At 39.8% G+C, this 16,411-nt stretch overlaps 1 protein-coding gene across 1 annotated transcript in view; it reads right to left on the reverse strand.

Moving 5' to 3' along the window:
- PLB1 (phospholipase B1) overlaps positions 1–16,411 on the reverse strand; it is a 118,036-nt gene that overhangs the window by 46,518 nt on the left and 55,107 nt on the right. The window contains exons 26-31 of the mRNA XM_039337052.1: positions 13,707–13,807; positions 11,784–11,865; positions 9,987–10,091; positions 5,659–5,754; positions 2,566–2,637; positions 988–1,111 (exon numbers count right to left, since the gene is read on the reverse strand). Coding sequence (XP_039192986.1) covers positions 988–1,111; positions 2,566–2,637; positions 5,659–5,754; positions 9,987–10,091; positions 11,784–11,865; positions 13,707–13,807 — 580 coding nt within the window. The remainder of the gene's footprint in view (positions 1–987; positions 1,112–2,565; positions 2,638–5,658; positions 5,755–9,986; positions 10,092–11,783; positions 11,866–13,706; positions 13,808–16,411) is intronic.

Below are 16,411 nucleotides of genomic sequence, written 5' to 3' on the forward strand. Positions count from 1 at the left end.
ACTGGTTTTCGTGGCTAATTCAGGACTTGAACTCACGGTCTTCTGGTTTCTAGCCTGGTGCCTTCATCACTAGACCAAACTGGCTCTCTATAGCAGTGGTTCTCAACCTTTTTAATGCCGCGACCTCCAACTGGTCGTAAGTCGAGGACTACCCAACCGGTCATAAGTCGAGGACTACCCAACCGGCCATAAGTCAAGGACTACCCAACCAGTCATAAGTCGAGGACTTTCCCTGCCCTGGAGCGTCGCGCATGCATGGTGCCGCCCCCTGCGCCGGCTGAGGCGTAGCTGGCAAGCGGCAGAGACGGAGCAGGCCAACCACCAGCTGGGCCACCAGCTGGCCCAGCCCAAGGGAGGTAAGGCACCCGCTGGGCCCCACAGGCACCAGCAACCCTCCCTGCACCCCCAGGCCTCCCATCTCCCACCCCTGGCCCTCTTTTACTTACATTTTTAGTAGTTGCTCAGCAGGGGGAGTGGAAACTTCCAGACAGCTCGCCTTCGCTGCAGACAACTTGCAGCACCGTTTGCAGAATGGGACTTTTGCCGGGCTCAGCAGGGCAGAGACAGCCTGGACAATTTCTATTGGCTTTTGAAAGCCAATAGAATTAGACTCTATTCAAGAGAATCTATTCTATTGGCTTTCAAAAGCCAATAGAATAAAAGGGAATAGCACAGCTAAGGACAAGGGGGAAAAATGGTGGACTGCATTGTTTGGTGACCCCCGTGAAATGGTCATTCGACCCCAAATGGGGTCACGACCCACAGGTTGAGAACCACTGCTCTATAGTATCTTAACTATATTCTTTCAGGCCTGCTAGTCATGTTAATTAATGTTCATTATCATGGATCATATCTGCAACTTTATTTAAAAGTATGGGTCCCTGCTGAAAATACTGCAAAATCTGTTTAGAATTTGAGAAAGAGTTGATATTTTAAATTTGTCCTTAATGATATCTCTTGATTTTGGTGTCAAACAGCTAAGATTACCTGAAGTAGGATATTCGATGGATGGTGCTTTATCCTTGCACAGCATCTGGCTTCCATAAACGGGAGTATTTTCCTTGTAGTAAGTATAGTTGCTATTTTTGTATGTCATTAAATATGGCTGGGCCTACAGAACAGGAATAGCCAAGTCAAAGAGAAAAGATGATCCCAAAGCGCCCTCCAGAGGCAAGTCTGTCTTACAAATAAACCAGATACTATACAGTCATCTATCTGTACCTCTGATTAGGGACCAACCAGATGAAATAGGAGGAGATTATGAGATCTCAGCAATTTTAACAGGATAAAAGCAGACATTGTTTCTCAGGCAGAAGTCAACTTTCCTTACATTGTTCTTTCAGTCTAAATCTCTCTCACATTTACCCTTACCATCTCAGTTACTGTTGATCTTCAGAAAAAAATACACAGATAGTTGGTGGGATGAATTAAGTGTGGGATTCAGGTGGGGGGGAGGGAGGCATGGAAATTAAGTGCCCTTCGGAATAATAGCTCTGAATTTATTAGTCTACTAAGAGGAGCTTCTGTTATAGAGAGAGATAGAGAGAGAGAGAGAGAGAGAGGGAGGGAGGGAGGGAGGGAGGGAGGTGGAGGGAGAGAGAGATGCAAAATCCAGAGAGCAAATCATGCAGCTTATTAACCCAAGAACTGTGGAAGGTGCTTCCATCTAGAAATCATCATGATTCCCTAGGTCAGTATATTCTCCAAAGCCACAATTTTTTTAGCCAGTCAACGCAGTTGCACCACTTAAAGAAGACCAACACGAGAATATCTTCTCATCCATGTGCCTTCCAGGAGTTCAGACATCACAACAGTAGGTGCTAGTGAAGTGCTAGGTCCTTGGAGTGAGTAAGGGATTTTAATGAATTCAGATGGACCCACATTAACACTTCCCCTCATGTCATCTCTCACTTTCCAGATACATACCAGTATACCTTTTCTGATGTCTCATTTTATCCATAGAAGTTCCTCACTGAGGTTAGTGAGGCTATAGGGCAATTCTCACTTCTATGTTAGTGACCAGCATCCAATCAAGGCTAACCCAGATAATTTCTATCTTGCAGGTGTCAAGCTTCAAAGAAACGTATTCTGCTTCAGCCATCATTGTTTCTTAGCTTGCCAACAGGGGGCGGGGGAATGATTGGAATGCTCATTGCAGGTCTGAGTGGTCCACCATGAGAACCAAGGTCATCGGAGAACCATTGGCTGGAAACTGAAGATTTTTCTTGTAACAAATATCTGACACTTAATTAGGGAATGTGACCTGCACTATTAAGGGGGAAGGGAGGTTCTATACTTTTAATTTACTGTACCATTTCAGCCAGAGCTGGCTTTTTATTTATCAGTGCTGATATGCTGTACTCAATAAAGTTTTGCATTAGAGACTGGAATGTCTCAGCTGTGCTTACTTTGTTGGGATCATCAGTCGGAACTTTGACAGTAGGATTTATAGAAAAGAAACAGGATGGTGGTGACAATATTAATCTCACTTGCACAGCAAGGATGGGAAAGAAAATAGTACTGGAAATTACATTGCACTATAGAGTCCTAAGAAAATTCATTTACCTGGTTTGGACATTTGAGTGTTATCTCAGGTTCAATTCTTTGTATTATTGTCTTTTCTGCAATGGGTTCCAACTGTAGTAAATAATAAGAAAATATGTAGGGCATGGAATAGGAGATGAAAAACAAAAGATGCAGGAATGGATGCCATAAATCATTACAAAGTGTAATCCACAGACCTTTCGGAGAATTAGATAAATCAATATATAATTGTTTTTTGAACTATAACGATCTAATCCTGCAATTTTTAGTATATTAAAGATATAATGCACAGGGGAAAGAATATTGCAGCAGAATATCTGGCTCAGTTCCTTTCCAAACAAAAGGATTGCATTTTCTAAATCTAGTAGCTGAACTATTACTCCAGAAGAAATATTGCAGGCAGTTTTGCTGTGTATCCTCTGGAATTGCAGTACAACCAATTACCCATTTGTGAAAAGTCCACCTCATTCACCTCTTGGAACCATTAGATCAGGCATGTCAAGCTGCCAGGCCACGGGCCGGATGCATCACACTGAAACTGCGCCTACCCCATTGCCGGCAATGGGGAAAAAGTCACGATATGTTGCTCGATGTCATGTGACATCACAAGTTTGACATGCCTGCATTAGGTGGAATAGTAATTTTTATATTTTGCAATTTACTAGCTGGAGAAGAGGGAAGAGGGTCTATGACAATTCTCCACAGCCCAATTGCCATAGCCAACTCACCATGGTCAATTTGCCACAGCCAATTCACTATGGCCAACTTGCCATAGCCAACTTGCTGCGGGACAAGAATTACACTAATATCAAAAAAATAATCCAATAGAATCCTTAAAGAAAGGATGCCAAAGAAGGGACAAAATAAAATGTGAATGACAAAAATTAAAATATTTTTTTAATTATTTTAAATAATTAAATTGAATTGTTGAATTGTCCCATGGCGAGTTGGCTATGACAAATTGGCTGTGAAAAGTTGTCCCATTCCAGAGGGAAGAAGCTCCTACCGTATATTCCGGCGTATAAGACGACTTTCTAAACACTTAAAATCTTCGCAAAAGTCGGGGGTCGTCTTATACGCCGGAAAAATATTTACTCAGCAAGTTTTCTCTCCCCCCCCTCTCTCTCACTCAAAAAGAGTCCTAGGGTTATTATTAAAACCAGCCGATCAACTAAAGATATCTCTTTCCAGCCTCTATACTGGGAGTACGATAGGCATTATCTGGCTGTCGTGACAGTAAGATTTCCTGGAGGTTTAATCCCCATTCTATAATGCTACATTGCAAACCATCTCTTCTCTTCTTCCCTCCCTTTTGCATCCCAATTCCTTGCCCATCCCTCCAGAACTGCGGATTGGTAGTGGCCATCCCCTGATTAATTCATTCAAAGGAAGTAGAAAGGGATGGCCCATGTAATGGGGAAGGGGGGGAAAGAGTTGTAGGGTGGTTTTTTTTATATAATGAAAACAAACCTAAGCATCTGCGTCCATTCGAGGCACTTCTCAGTGCTTCTTCATGCAGGCTTTTCAGCGTTTACCTCTCACTGCCTGTGAGAGTAACTTGGGGGAGGCGGAGCTTGTGGGTCTGGAAGGGGAGGGGTGTCAGCTAAATTCCTCTCGGATTTACGAAGCAGGAATGGAGTGGGGACAGAAAACAGCTACACAATCCTTTCGCCTCTCGACTTCCACCGAGCTTATGCAAGCAGTTCCCCCCCCCCGCCTAAATAAACTTGCATGGTGCATTTGTGGTGTTATTTATGACAGATCCTGGCTGGTCAATCTGGCTCCCATCTATAAGTACTGTAGTGCACTGAGTTTTAATAACAAATTAAAAGGAAAGCATTTACTCCCCCCCATTACCTGAAAAGGGGGCAACTTATCACATTTGTGGAAATGCAAGTTTTCAAAGGGCGAATGCCTTTCTTACTTAGTTTATTAACTGCTTCCTTTCCTTCTTCCCTAAACATTCTGTCTGTCTCCAATTTCATTCTTGGTAGTGTTGCTTTTAAAAACTGCTGAGAAGTCCTTTTGCAGGCAGGGCAATTTTCATCAAGGTGTGTGTGCGATTGACAAGGCAGAGCCTTTGACAAACAGGCAGGCTTTCTGCTCACTCAGCTTGGAGAGGATGTGGAGGATTCGCAGGGTGGAAGACTGAGAGGAGGAGATCCCTGTGTGCAGCCTGCTTGCTCCAAGCCAAAGCTTGCTACTGGGGGGGGGGCAATGGAAGGGACCCGAGGAGTCACACGCATGCCTACACATGCACGCACACACCCTGAGCTACTCATTTGGACTTACAGGTGGCCAATGAGAACTCAGAAACTGTGCTCCCTTTCCCCCTCCCTCATGGAAGAGGGGTAGTCTTATACGGCGAGTATAGCCCAAACTCTATATTTTAACTGGAAAAGTTGGGGGTCGTCTTATACGCCCAGTCGTCTTATATGCCGGAATATACAGTAAGTGAAGATGATTCTTGGCAACAGAGTTGCATGCATGCAATTAGGAGCATTTGTGTGGCAATAACAGTGGCTGTCTAAGATAGCATGAAAGTATCTTAACACAGACTTACTAAATCTTATCTTCCTAATAATCTACAAGTGGACATCCAGTTAAAAATCCATTGTGACACTACATACACAGTGAATGTGATTCACCAATATCTTTCCATAATCAGAAAACAATTGACTTTCAGGATGGGTATGTCCTGTTAGTTTTTCTTATTGTGGACATTATAAAGTTTCAGTGCTTTTTACTATCAGATTTTCTTCACTTCTCAGTGTATAACCTTCTCACTGTTCCTGCCTATAGCATAAAACAAATGCCAGTTCTATAGATGTGAAAGATACATATCAGGTTCTCATTCAGTTTTTTTCTTTGCTTTGCTTTTAAATTATTCTTAGACTATGATAGTAGACTATGATAGTAGTACAAAATGTCCACATTCTCAGATTTATGAATGGGATTAAAAGAAAATCTAGAGCAGGGGTCCTCAATCTTGGCAACTTTAAGACTTGTAGACTTCAACTCCCAGAATTGCTGGCTGAGGAATTCTAGGAGCTGAAGTCCACAAGTCTTAAAGTTGCCAAGGTTGAGGACCCCTGTTCTAGAACAAGCTCTTACCATGTTGTTCCACAGCGCCCGAGCAACCTGGGTGTGAGTCTTCTGGCTGAAATGAAAACAGTCTGGGGCAAAATATGAAGCATCTGGAAGTCCATCCTAAAGTAAGAATCAGACATTATTATTTCCATAAGGGCATATTCTGACTCTGAGTTAAAAACGTCTTCTTTTAAATCAAGTCAGATAGATAACTCAATAGAAATGATTTCATAACAAAAATATATTTCAATCAGAAAGATTACTTGCATTCATGCTGTGGTTGTTACTTCTGGAAAATACATCTTTTGTCCATTCCTATAGGTAAAAGAATGATGCTCTCTTCCACACCATCTTTATAACGGTGCAGGCTCATCGGGTGACATCTGATGGCCCATGCCTCTTTCAGACAGACATTCCAATCTGGCTTGTGTCCAGGAAATCTCCCAATGCCCTTTAGAAACTCCTCCCACTGACCCATCAACAAACCCAGCATTTAACCCAATAACTGCCAGACATTCTAACATACTGATACATGCTCACTAGTTAGGGTTACATAGAGCTATACGAGGTTACATAGAGCTATACGGTTCAGAACAGGGCAACTCTGCTGATTTTTTCCAGCAAAGCAAATATGTGTTGCTGGATATATTTTCAAGAACTAGAGCCATTTCACTTGAGGGACAGAAAAGAACCTGTAAAAATGGAAACAAATGACTATCCAATTCAAGATACTCAGTCTATATATACAGAATAAAGCCTAAATATATGCTGTACACAACAAGCTTAATGACTGTCGATCACAACAATTGTGAATACTGTTGAGACTACAGGTTCATAAAGATACTGTGTTATCCTCTTTGAAGAATTTCTTGGTTGTTAGATATATATCCCATCTTCCTTCTTGAAGCTGAAGGTGACATATTATATTATGCTCCCTTTTTCACTTTTGTCTCTACAACTAGAGATAATGAGATTGGACTGACAGAGTGTGACTTACCCAAAGTCACTTAATTATCTTTGATGACTAAGGATGAATTTGAATCAGAATTTCCACAGTCAGGTCCTATATCTTAACCACTATATCTTACAAGTTATCTATATATAGCAAATTGAAATCCAGTCCACACATTCCAAGAAATGTGTGCATTTTTTAAAAAAAAATATATGCTTAATGTGTCTAATTTTATTTTGAAGAGATGGGAAGCAGAATCTTTGAGAGAAAGTTGGCAGAATCCTGCAATACACATACCACAACATTTGTACAAGAAAATCTTTAAACTTTTTAACTGATTAGTTGTGCATTTTAATGAAAAGTGTATTTCTTATAAAATTCGACTTAGGATGAAAATAGGGCAAACAAATTTACTCAAATGAGGAATAAATTATATCTGAACACTATTAAAGAATCTCTTAAAAGTCTGGTAATTCCAAACTGCAGGTATTGTCCACTGGCTTTTCCAATTGCTCTAGGAGCTATTTACAGTCTTGTAGCCCTGTTCAGGTGATGCATTTCCATGCCAAATTCAACACTTAAATAGATGTCATTGATAAAACTAGTGTCAATGGATACAACATGGTTATCTTCAGCCAGGACTCTTTGTTGTCACACATTAGTTTCCTTATGAACTAGAAGACAATATTCTTTATGTGTTGATTATGGGAACATATCATCCAAAAAACAGTAATATCCCACAGCCACAACTGAGTTGATGTGAAGACTCTGTTTTGGGGGATTTATTACATATAAGAGATTGATGATAAGTTTCTATTATGAAAATCCTGAGCAGCTCTTGCACAAGAATAAAAGCAAGGACTACTGGACAAATTCAGTGTATCTAGTATTCAAAGTACACATCTTATCTATTTATTCTATTTTAATTCTCACTAATAAGTCAAAGCCCCAATTTTCTTCAGTCTTATTCTAGCTTTCTTTCTTTGCCAAATCATCTTCCATGTCGGAGCTTTTGAGTCATCAAATAAATCTCGCTGTGTTGTTATGTATATTGTTTGACATAGAAAAAAAAAACATCCAGTCACCATTTTTTTGAGAGGAGTAACAAACCTCATCTCTCTATTTTTCCATAGTTGTCCTGAACTGTTTATCTTCTCTTCAGTCTGTTCTTCTTCTTGATCCTCAGGTTTCTTCTGATTTATATAGGAAGTCTTTTCCCTTTTCTACATTGTCAGTCCCTTTTCTGGGTTTTCCATTAACTGTATTAGTTGATCAGTTGAATCTTCTGTCATAATATTTAATTGTTCCACTTTTTCTAATATATTCTGTATAGTTAATTTTTTAGTTGTAATCAAAGTTTGAGTTCGTATATCTGGGCTGACATCTTGTTCTTTTCCGTAACTTCTTATTTCATCAGTAGCTGTAAGAATAGTTTCATAAATTGCTTTCAACATAAAGAGAATCTGTTCCTGATCTTCACCGCTTCTGGAGGCAGGTTGTTCCACTGGCTAATTGTTCTAACTGTCAGGAAGTTTCTCCTTAGTTCTAGGTTGCTTCTCTCCTTGATTAGTTTCCACCCATTGCTTCTTGTCCTGCCTTCAGGCGCTTTGGAAAATAGCTTGACTCCCTCTTCTATATGGCAGCCCCTAAGATATTGGAATACTGCTATCATGTCTCCCCTTGTCCTTCTCTTCATTAAACTAGACATACCGAATTCCAGCAGCCGTTCCTTATATGCTTTAGCCTCCAATCCCCTAATCATATTTGTTGCTCTTCTCTGTACTCTTTCTAGAGTCTCAACATCTTTTTTACATCGCGGTGACCAAACTGGATGCAGTATTCCAAGTGTGGCCTTACCAAGGCATTGTAAAGTGGTATTAACACTTCACGTGATCTTGATTCTATCCCTCTGTTACTGCAGCCTAGCACTGTGTTGGCCTTTTTGGCAGCTGCAGCACACTGCTGGCTCATATTTAGGTGATTGTCCACTAAGACTCCGAGGTCCCTCTCACAATTATTACTATTGAGCAAGGTACCCCCCCCATACTATACCTGTGCATTTGGTTTTTCTTGCCTAAATGTAGAACCTTGCTTTTTTCACATTGAATTTCATTTTGTTAGATAGTGCCCAGTGTTCAAGTCTGTCCAGATCCTTCTGTATCTTAAGCCTGTCTTCCGGAGTGTTGGCTATTCCTGCCAGTTTGGTGTCGTCTGCAAATTTGATGAGTTCCCCATCTATCCCTTTGTCCAAATCGTTGATGAAGATGTTGAAGAGCACTGGGCCCAGAACAGAGCCCTGGGGCACCCCACTACACACTTCCCTCCATGTAGATGCGATTCCATTGAGGACCACTTGCTGAGTACAGCTGGTCAGCCATATTCTTCATCCATATTCTCTTAGTAGTGTATTAGGTTAAAAGCTTTGCAATCAGAGAATGCAAAAAAATTTTTGTCACTGAGTATAGAACACAGCTGGGCTTCTCACAGCTGATATCTCAAGGTTACAAAAGTCTTATCTATAGTTTGGGTCAAGTCTCTTTTAAGCAATAACAACTTGTAATATCAGGTTTAGCCACAAGATGTCGCCCATACCATTTAAAATTTTCTTTTAAGTCCAAAAATTTTATAATCTTTTCAATTTTACTTCTTTTTTGTAAGTAAAAACCCAGATCTTCAGTAAGAATAAAAAATCTTTTAGTCCACAAACTTTAAAAAAAATAAAATTCCAATTAGGAGCAAGTTATTCTTACAACATTTTAAACTCCCCTGGATAGTAAGTCGCCATTGTTTTTAGAGGGAGGGATAAAATCTCCCTTCCCTCTCCACAGGGGGAAAAGTACTTTGAGCAGCTTATGCAGGTAAAAAAGATAGTTAGGATTTAAGAGAGGTAGATCTCACCCAGTTTCATCCACGCTGCTTTATAGTTGCCTGATGGTAAATGTGACTTCGGCTGTCTGCACCTAATGATGAGCCATATTTCTATGGCCTGTCTTTCATCCGCTGGTTTGCAGGGCTGCCCTGGATCAAGCGGAATGGCTACTGTCCTCCCACGATCAAGCAGGGATCCCCTCCTTGCTGGTCACCCCTACAGGGTGACTTTCAACCCTTTCCAGGGTCCCCCATTGAAGCAAAACTTGATGTGAAAGATGGAGCTCGCCTTCCAGATGGCCATTGATAAACAATTTAGTCTGCTGACCATTAAATCATAGTTGCTTGCAACCATCATGGCTTTGCTATCCTTCTCCTGAAAATAATTCCCAATCTCACCATATTATGAGTTGGGTTCAGACACAGTCAAATGTAAATGAGACCATTGAACTTAATGGTATTTAAGTTAGCTAGGTCCCACCTATGATTTACAGTTCTCAAAAATTTAGCACATGTATACATTTGTAGTTACCGGAGTCATAGGCATTTCTGGTTTTTCGAAAAGTGGTTGCACAACCACAGTGAAATCTTCTCTTGTGTCATACCTTCCACTCTCGATTAAGCGATGCGTTTCTTCCTGGAAAAACAAAAACCCATTATGTTGCTCCTTTTAGAGCAGCTAAACAGTGAAATGACAGGCTGATATATCTGTCAAAGAGATGTCAAACACAGGAATAATGCTCAATCACTTCTTTGGTTTATATAGGGAAAACTGCCAATTTTTCAGAGCATCTGAATCTGACCCCTAATTGTCTACACTCTTATGGACCTTGAAACGCAGGACTAAACTCAAGCCCATTAGTGCTTCCCCCCCCCTCCATCTGAAGTATAAGATAATGCATGTTTCCCCATCCTTTGAACTACCAAAGGTCATGGAGTAAAAATTAATTGTTCTCCATCCCACAATTCATCTGATCCATGTTTTTCAGTACATGTGTGTTATATACTGTACATTTAGTGGTTTACAATTTACAATTTCTCTTGCACACTCATGCATAGACACACATAAAGTTGCTAATGTGAGAAGCTACCTAAGGGTTCAGTTTAAGTCCTCCGAAGATTTCCCAACCTGCCATTTCATTGTTGCCTGTGACTTGAGATGAATTCTGAACATACATTCATGAAAAACCAAAAACTCAAAAGTGGAATTTTATCTGAGATTAAATGAAGTAAGCGCTGAGATGAAAGAAAAGGAGATAATGGCAGAGTTTGTTCCAATAGAAAATAGTCAAGACCTATGGAAATGCAAGTGTTCAAAGAGAGAGAAAACTCTGGTTTTCTGGTTAAAATTGCTCACAAAATTTACATACCTATTGTTCTGCAAAACAATTAGAATCCCTATTTTTTTTTTAATCTGAATAGGAAGATTATGTCATAAATCTCCATGATGTAATATGTGATGTGGTCTGAGAATCTATTCCAAATTCTCATTTCTGCTACAGGCTCTTTTCCTCAGATTTCCAATAACAAAAGAAACTGTACCATCAAAACAATAGCCCACTGCATTTTTGCTTCTACTGCAGTCATCTTTTCTTTGCTCACTGTCAAACTAAGCCACATTTCAAAGTCCAAGTCGCTGGGCTTTGCTTCTAACCAGACATCTGATATTTGTGGAACACACAGTAGGACCTCTGCCTTTTCAAGTCCATTTGTTCTATCTAATACTGGAGGAATTGTTGCATTATTCTTTGTTTAAATATATAATGTACCCCCAAAATGAAGCAATGGACTTACAGGCTTTAAAGGAATTTAAAACAGGTTGACATAATTCAAGCAGAAAAGCAGTCTTACTTTTCTCAAGAGAGACAGTATTTTATTGACCAACTATATAACACAAAATATTTTTAAACAGGTTTGATGGAACCTATTTCCATACTAAGTGTATAACTGCAGCTTTCGGTCAGTTGCACTTTTTGGAATTATGATGTATTTCCATTTATGTTAAACCTTTTTGAACTTGTAAGTAAAGGTGCATAGGATTGGGATGTGTGTTTTATTGATAAAAATTAGGTTATGTGATTATTATCAAAAGTTGGCCCAGCACTGCAAGTACGCTTTTAAATGAAGGTGTGAAAAAGACTAAATGTAATTTTGACATTTTAAGTCACTACTTATTATTTTTAAACTAACTTGCTTTTAATGGTTAAAAACAAATCCTGTAGCAGAGTTAGTAAAATGGCAAAAATAGCTAATATGTTCATGCTTGGTTTTTAAAAGGATGAGGTGTAGAACAACTGCTATATGTTATTTTATAATACATTTCCCTTACCTGATACCTTTGATTTAAAAACACTAAATTCTCAATTTCAGAGGAATTGTCATTAGGTTTGAAAACGCATGGACACAGTGCCCTAGAGTGGAAAAAATGGCACAAATTGACCATATAATTCTTATCTCAGACATTTTAAAAAGTGGAAATCTGTTTTCATGTCCCAGAACTACGTTTCATGCTACACATGCTGTGAAATGCATCTTATGCTCAAACAATATTGTCTATGGAGATTCTCAAACATGCTGGTCATGGTTGTCCCAAAGGTGTTTTTTCAAAAGGCAATTGGACTTTATTTTTCCTTGAAGATATTTTGTTTTTCATCCAAGAAGCTTCTTCAGCTTTGATTGAATGGTTGGAGAATGAAAGGATTTATATTGCTTGCAGTCATCTGCTTGTTAGCATTCTTTCTGAGAGTCGTTGAGGCTTCTTGAAAGTTTATCTGTGCCCTTAGGGTCATCTCCTGAATAATGCAAATGAGTGTGGAACCTTCTTGGAACTGCTGAAAGGACGGCAGTACAATGCAGTGAGACATGTACACATCTGTACTCTGGAGAAACAAAACAACCACTTCACAAAAGCATGGCTCAACATAGGAGAACAAACCCATCAGGACAAGATTCAGCAGTGCATCTGCCTTTGAAAGACAAAGGTCACTCTTTTGAAGACAGCAAAGTCCACATTCTGGACAGAGATGACCACTGGTTTGAAAGAGAGGTCGAAGGGGGAGGAATATGACACCACTTATCTCCTGTCTACACACTGGCAGTCTTTTCAGCAGTTCCAAGAAGGTTCCACACTTATTTGCATTACAGATAAACCTTCCAGTGGCCTCAATGACTCTCAAAAAGAATCCTAATAAGCAGATAACTGCAAGCAGTATAAATCTTTCCATTCTCCATCATTTGTTCAGAGCTGAAGAAGCTTCTTGGAAGTGAAATGTCTTCAAGGAAAAACAAAGTCCAGTTGCCTTTTGAAAAAGCACCTTTGTATCAAGCAATATTGCCTCCTCCAATCGAATTGCTTAAGTATCACAGATGATTTCATGGAGAACTGTTTTTCTGTAATATGCTATACTTCTTGGGTTTGAGTCATTGCTCTTTTCTATGAATAAAAGCCTCACAGTGCATCCTTTAGAGCAGGGCTTTTCAACCTTTTCACTGATTGTACCACTTTTAGAATATGGCAATATTTGAGTACCACCAGTCACCTAGCAAGGTGTCAAAAACTTGATGACAAAAAAAGGAAAAAAGTGATAAAGTACAGATAGTCCTTGACTTACAACAGTTCGCTTAGTGACTGTTCGAAGTTACAACAGCACTGAAAAAAGTGACATGACCATTTTTCACACTTATGACTGTTGCAGCATCCCCAGGGTCATGTGATTTACATTCGGATGCTTGGCAACCAATTCATATTTTTGATGATCACATTGTCCCAGGGACATGTGATCCCCTTTTGCAACCTTCTGACAAGCAAAGTCAATGGGGAAAACAGATTCACTTAACAACTATGTTACTAATTTAACAACTGCAGTGATTTACTTAACAAATGTGGCAAGAAAAGTCATAAAATGGGGCAAAACTCATTTAACAAATTTCTCACCCCTCCTTTTATATCCTCTCTTCTCTCCCTCCTTCTTTTATATCCTCTCTTCTCTCCCTTTTATATCCTTCTCTCCCTCTTTATATCATCTCTTCTCTCTCTATGGAACAGATCTGATGACAAATCCCCCCCATAATCTATGACTCTTCCAAGACTATTTCTATACCTTTTGATAAATGGTGCATACTTAGTTTATATTTCCATATTACAACAATCAAAATTAGTAAAAAACAATTTCTTAAGTTTAAGAAGCGCCACAATCAGCACAGATATTAGAGATTTTTCCCAGTTCCAGCACAATATCAATTCATTTCAAACCTCAAAATCAATCTTGGGCAGTAAACGCTCTTCTCCTGATACAGTTTCCTCAGAGATATCACATAAATAACTGTTGCCAGGTTCACGAATGCACGAGGGACCTGCAAAGAGGTACATGTAAAACAGAATGGGTAGTAGCAGTTTACAAGCCATGTGGTTCTTTTATAAAAGTAATACATAAGAACTGTCAAATGTCTCTATGAGGTAGTGAAGTTGGGAAAAGTAACTATAGCCAGGTAGAAACACTACTCACCCCATTTCCTCCATTCATTCATTAACTCACAACTTTACTCACAAGCATCCAAGCTGGTGTCTGCAGCTGATTGTGATAACAGAGCCACACCCTGGCATTTTTTCCACTCAGGCCCTTAGCTTGCAAAAGCAAATATTAAGAAGGAGTGAGGAAGAGTATAGGGACAGAGAACAATAGGGTTGAAGGGACCTTGTAGGTCTTCTAGTCCAAGCCCTGCCCACAGCAGGAGATTCTGTAAGTCAGGGGTCCCCAACCCCTGGTCCATGGACTGGTATCGGGCCGCAGCATGCCAGCAACCGGTTTGCACAAACAAGCAAAGCCCCATCCATGGGATGCAGGCAGCACTCTCCAGTCTGTGGAAAAAACTTTGGAGAATAAATTGACTCCCTCTTATCTATGACAGCCCCTCAAGTACTGGAAGACTGGTATCATATCACCCCTAGTTCTTCTCTTCATCAGACTAGACATACCTAGTTCCCTCAGTCATTCATCATATAGTTTAGCCTCCCTTATCATTTTTGTTGCTCTTTTGTGCACTTTTTCTAGGGTTTCAACATCTTTTTTGTATCATGGTGACCAAAATTGGACATAGTATTCCATGTGTGGTCTCACTAGTGCAGTATAAAGTAGTACTATCATTTCACATAAACTTGAAACTATCCCTCTATTAATGGAATCTAGGGCTGTATTTATTTACTTACTTACTTACTTACTTATTTACTTACTTACTTACTTACTTACTTACTTACTTACTTACTTACTTACAGCTGAAGAACACTGCTGGCTCATATTTAAATGATGATTTACTAGGACAGCTAGCTGTCTTTCACGGTTGCCAGGTACCACTAACTCTATATGTGTGCATTTGATTTTTCTTGCCTATGTGAAGGACCTTGCTTTTCTCACCATTGAATTTCATATTGTTGGATAGAGCCTTGTGGTCAAGTCAGTCAAGGTCCTTCTGAATCTTGAGTTATTCCTCCCCGCTTCGTGTCATCTGGAAATTTAATGAGTTCCCCTTCTATCCCCTCATCTAAACCATTTGTGAAGAAGTTCAAGAGTGCTTAGACCTAAGACAGAACCTTGAGGTTCCCCACTGAATGCTTCTCTCCACATAGATGTAGGTCCATTGAGGACTACCCACTAAATATCGGTGGTCAGCGAATGCAAATCCATCTGGTGGTGGTACTGTCTTGTCTATTCCATTTTGTTCTATCTTACCAAGAAGTAGGCTATGGACTACTTTGCCAAATACATTACTGAAATCTAAATAAACTATGTCCACAGCATTCCCATTATCCACTAATTTAGTCACTTTGTCAAAGAAGGCAATAAGGTTTATCTGGTTTTTGACAAATCCATGAAAAATGACAAACAAGTGGCACACAGATGGGGAAGTAGAGACAATACCTGGAGATTGGCAACTATTACAAGCAGGCAAGGAGACTCTCATTCAACTGCCTGGACCATATATTATGGTGAATAGCATATCCAAGTGGGAGTCCCACTTGGAGCTTTGCCAGGAGCTTGACAGCTACTAGAAGGCGAGCAACCACACTGAAACAACATCTTAACTGTCAGTAACTTATCCTAACTTTCAGAAGACCTTTTGGAAAAAGGAAAAGTTATATGCTACTTTATAGACTTTGAGGCATTTGTCTGAACTGATTATTACATGACTGAATATAAAGGACTGAGTGTTTATGTAGCAACAGCAACATGGAAAACCTAGAAGGATGAAGTTTACCCAGAGTAATACTTTGTTGTTGGGGAAGTTGTCTGCTACAGTTAAGCATTCTGTATTGATTTGCTATACCATGGTATCCAATCCTTGTAAAGCAAAAAAACCCTTATAGACCCAATCTTCACAACACAAGAGGCTCAAGACTTGCTATTTTCCACTTCAGTGGACAAAATTAAATTGGCAAAGTTTTAAGGAGATAGTCTCTTGGAAACAGTGAATTATAAATATAACTGTTCTCTCCCTGGCTGATTTTATTCAGACCTCTAAGGAAAGTTCTCCAGATGAATGATTTTGGTCGGCAGTCATGTATACCCATGAGTACTAATCTGAATCATGCTTATCCATGAGAGCAATTAAAGATGGAGAGGCAGGGCATACTGACAAGCATGTGATAGTCAAAGATAGAGCCCAGGGCTGCACATCAAAATCAGAAAACTCAGATCCAATCCAAAGTACTCTCTCTGACTTGTAGGACTCATGACTCACAACTCTGCATCTGAGGACTTGCCTTCCCTTTCATAAGTTTACAACAGGGGCCTTCAAACTTGGCCCTTTTATGACTTGTGGACTTCAACTCCCAGAATTCCTCAGCCAGCATGGCTGGCTGAGGAATTCTGAGAGTTGAAATCTACAAGTCATAAAAGGGCCAAGTTTGAAGACCCGTGGCTTATAACAATACCAAGATTTTAAGCATACATTCCTTTTGGA

The sequence above is a fragment of the Crotalus tigris genome, unplaced genomic scaffold (assembly GCF_016545835.1).
Source record: "Crotalus tigris isolate CLP2741 ecotype Arizona unplaced genomic scaffold, ASM1654583v1 scf7180000017668.6805642782:7212621, whole genome shotgun sequence".
NCBI lineage: Eukaryota > Metazoa > Chordata > Lepidosauria > Squamata > Viperidae > Crotalus > Crotalus tigris.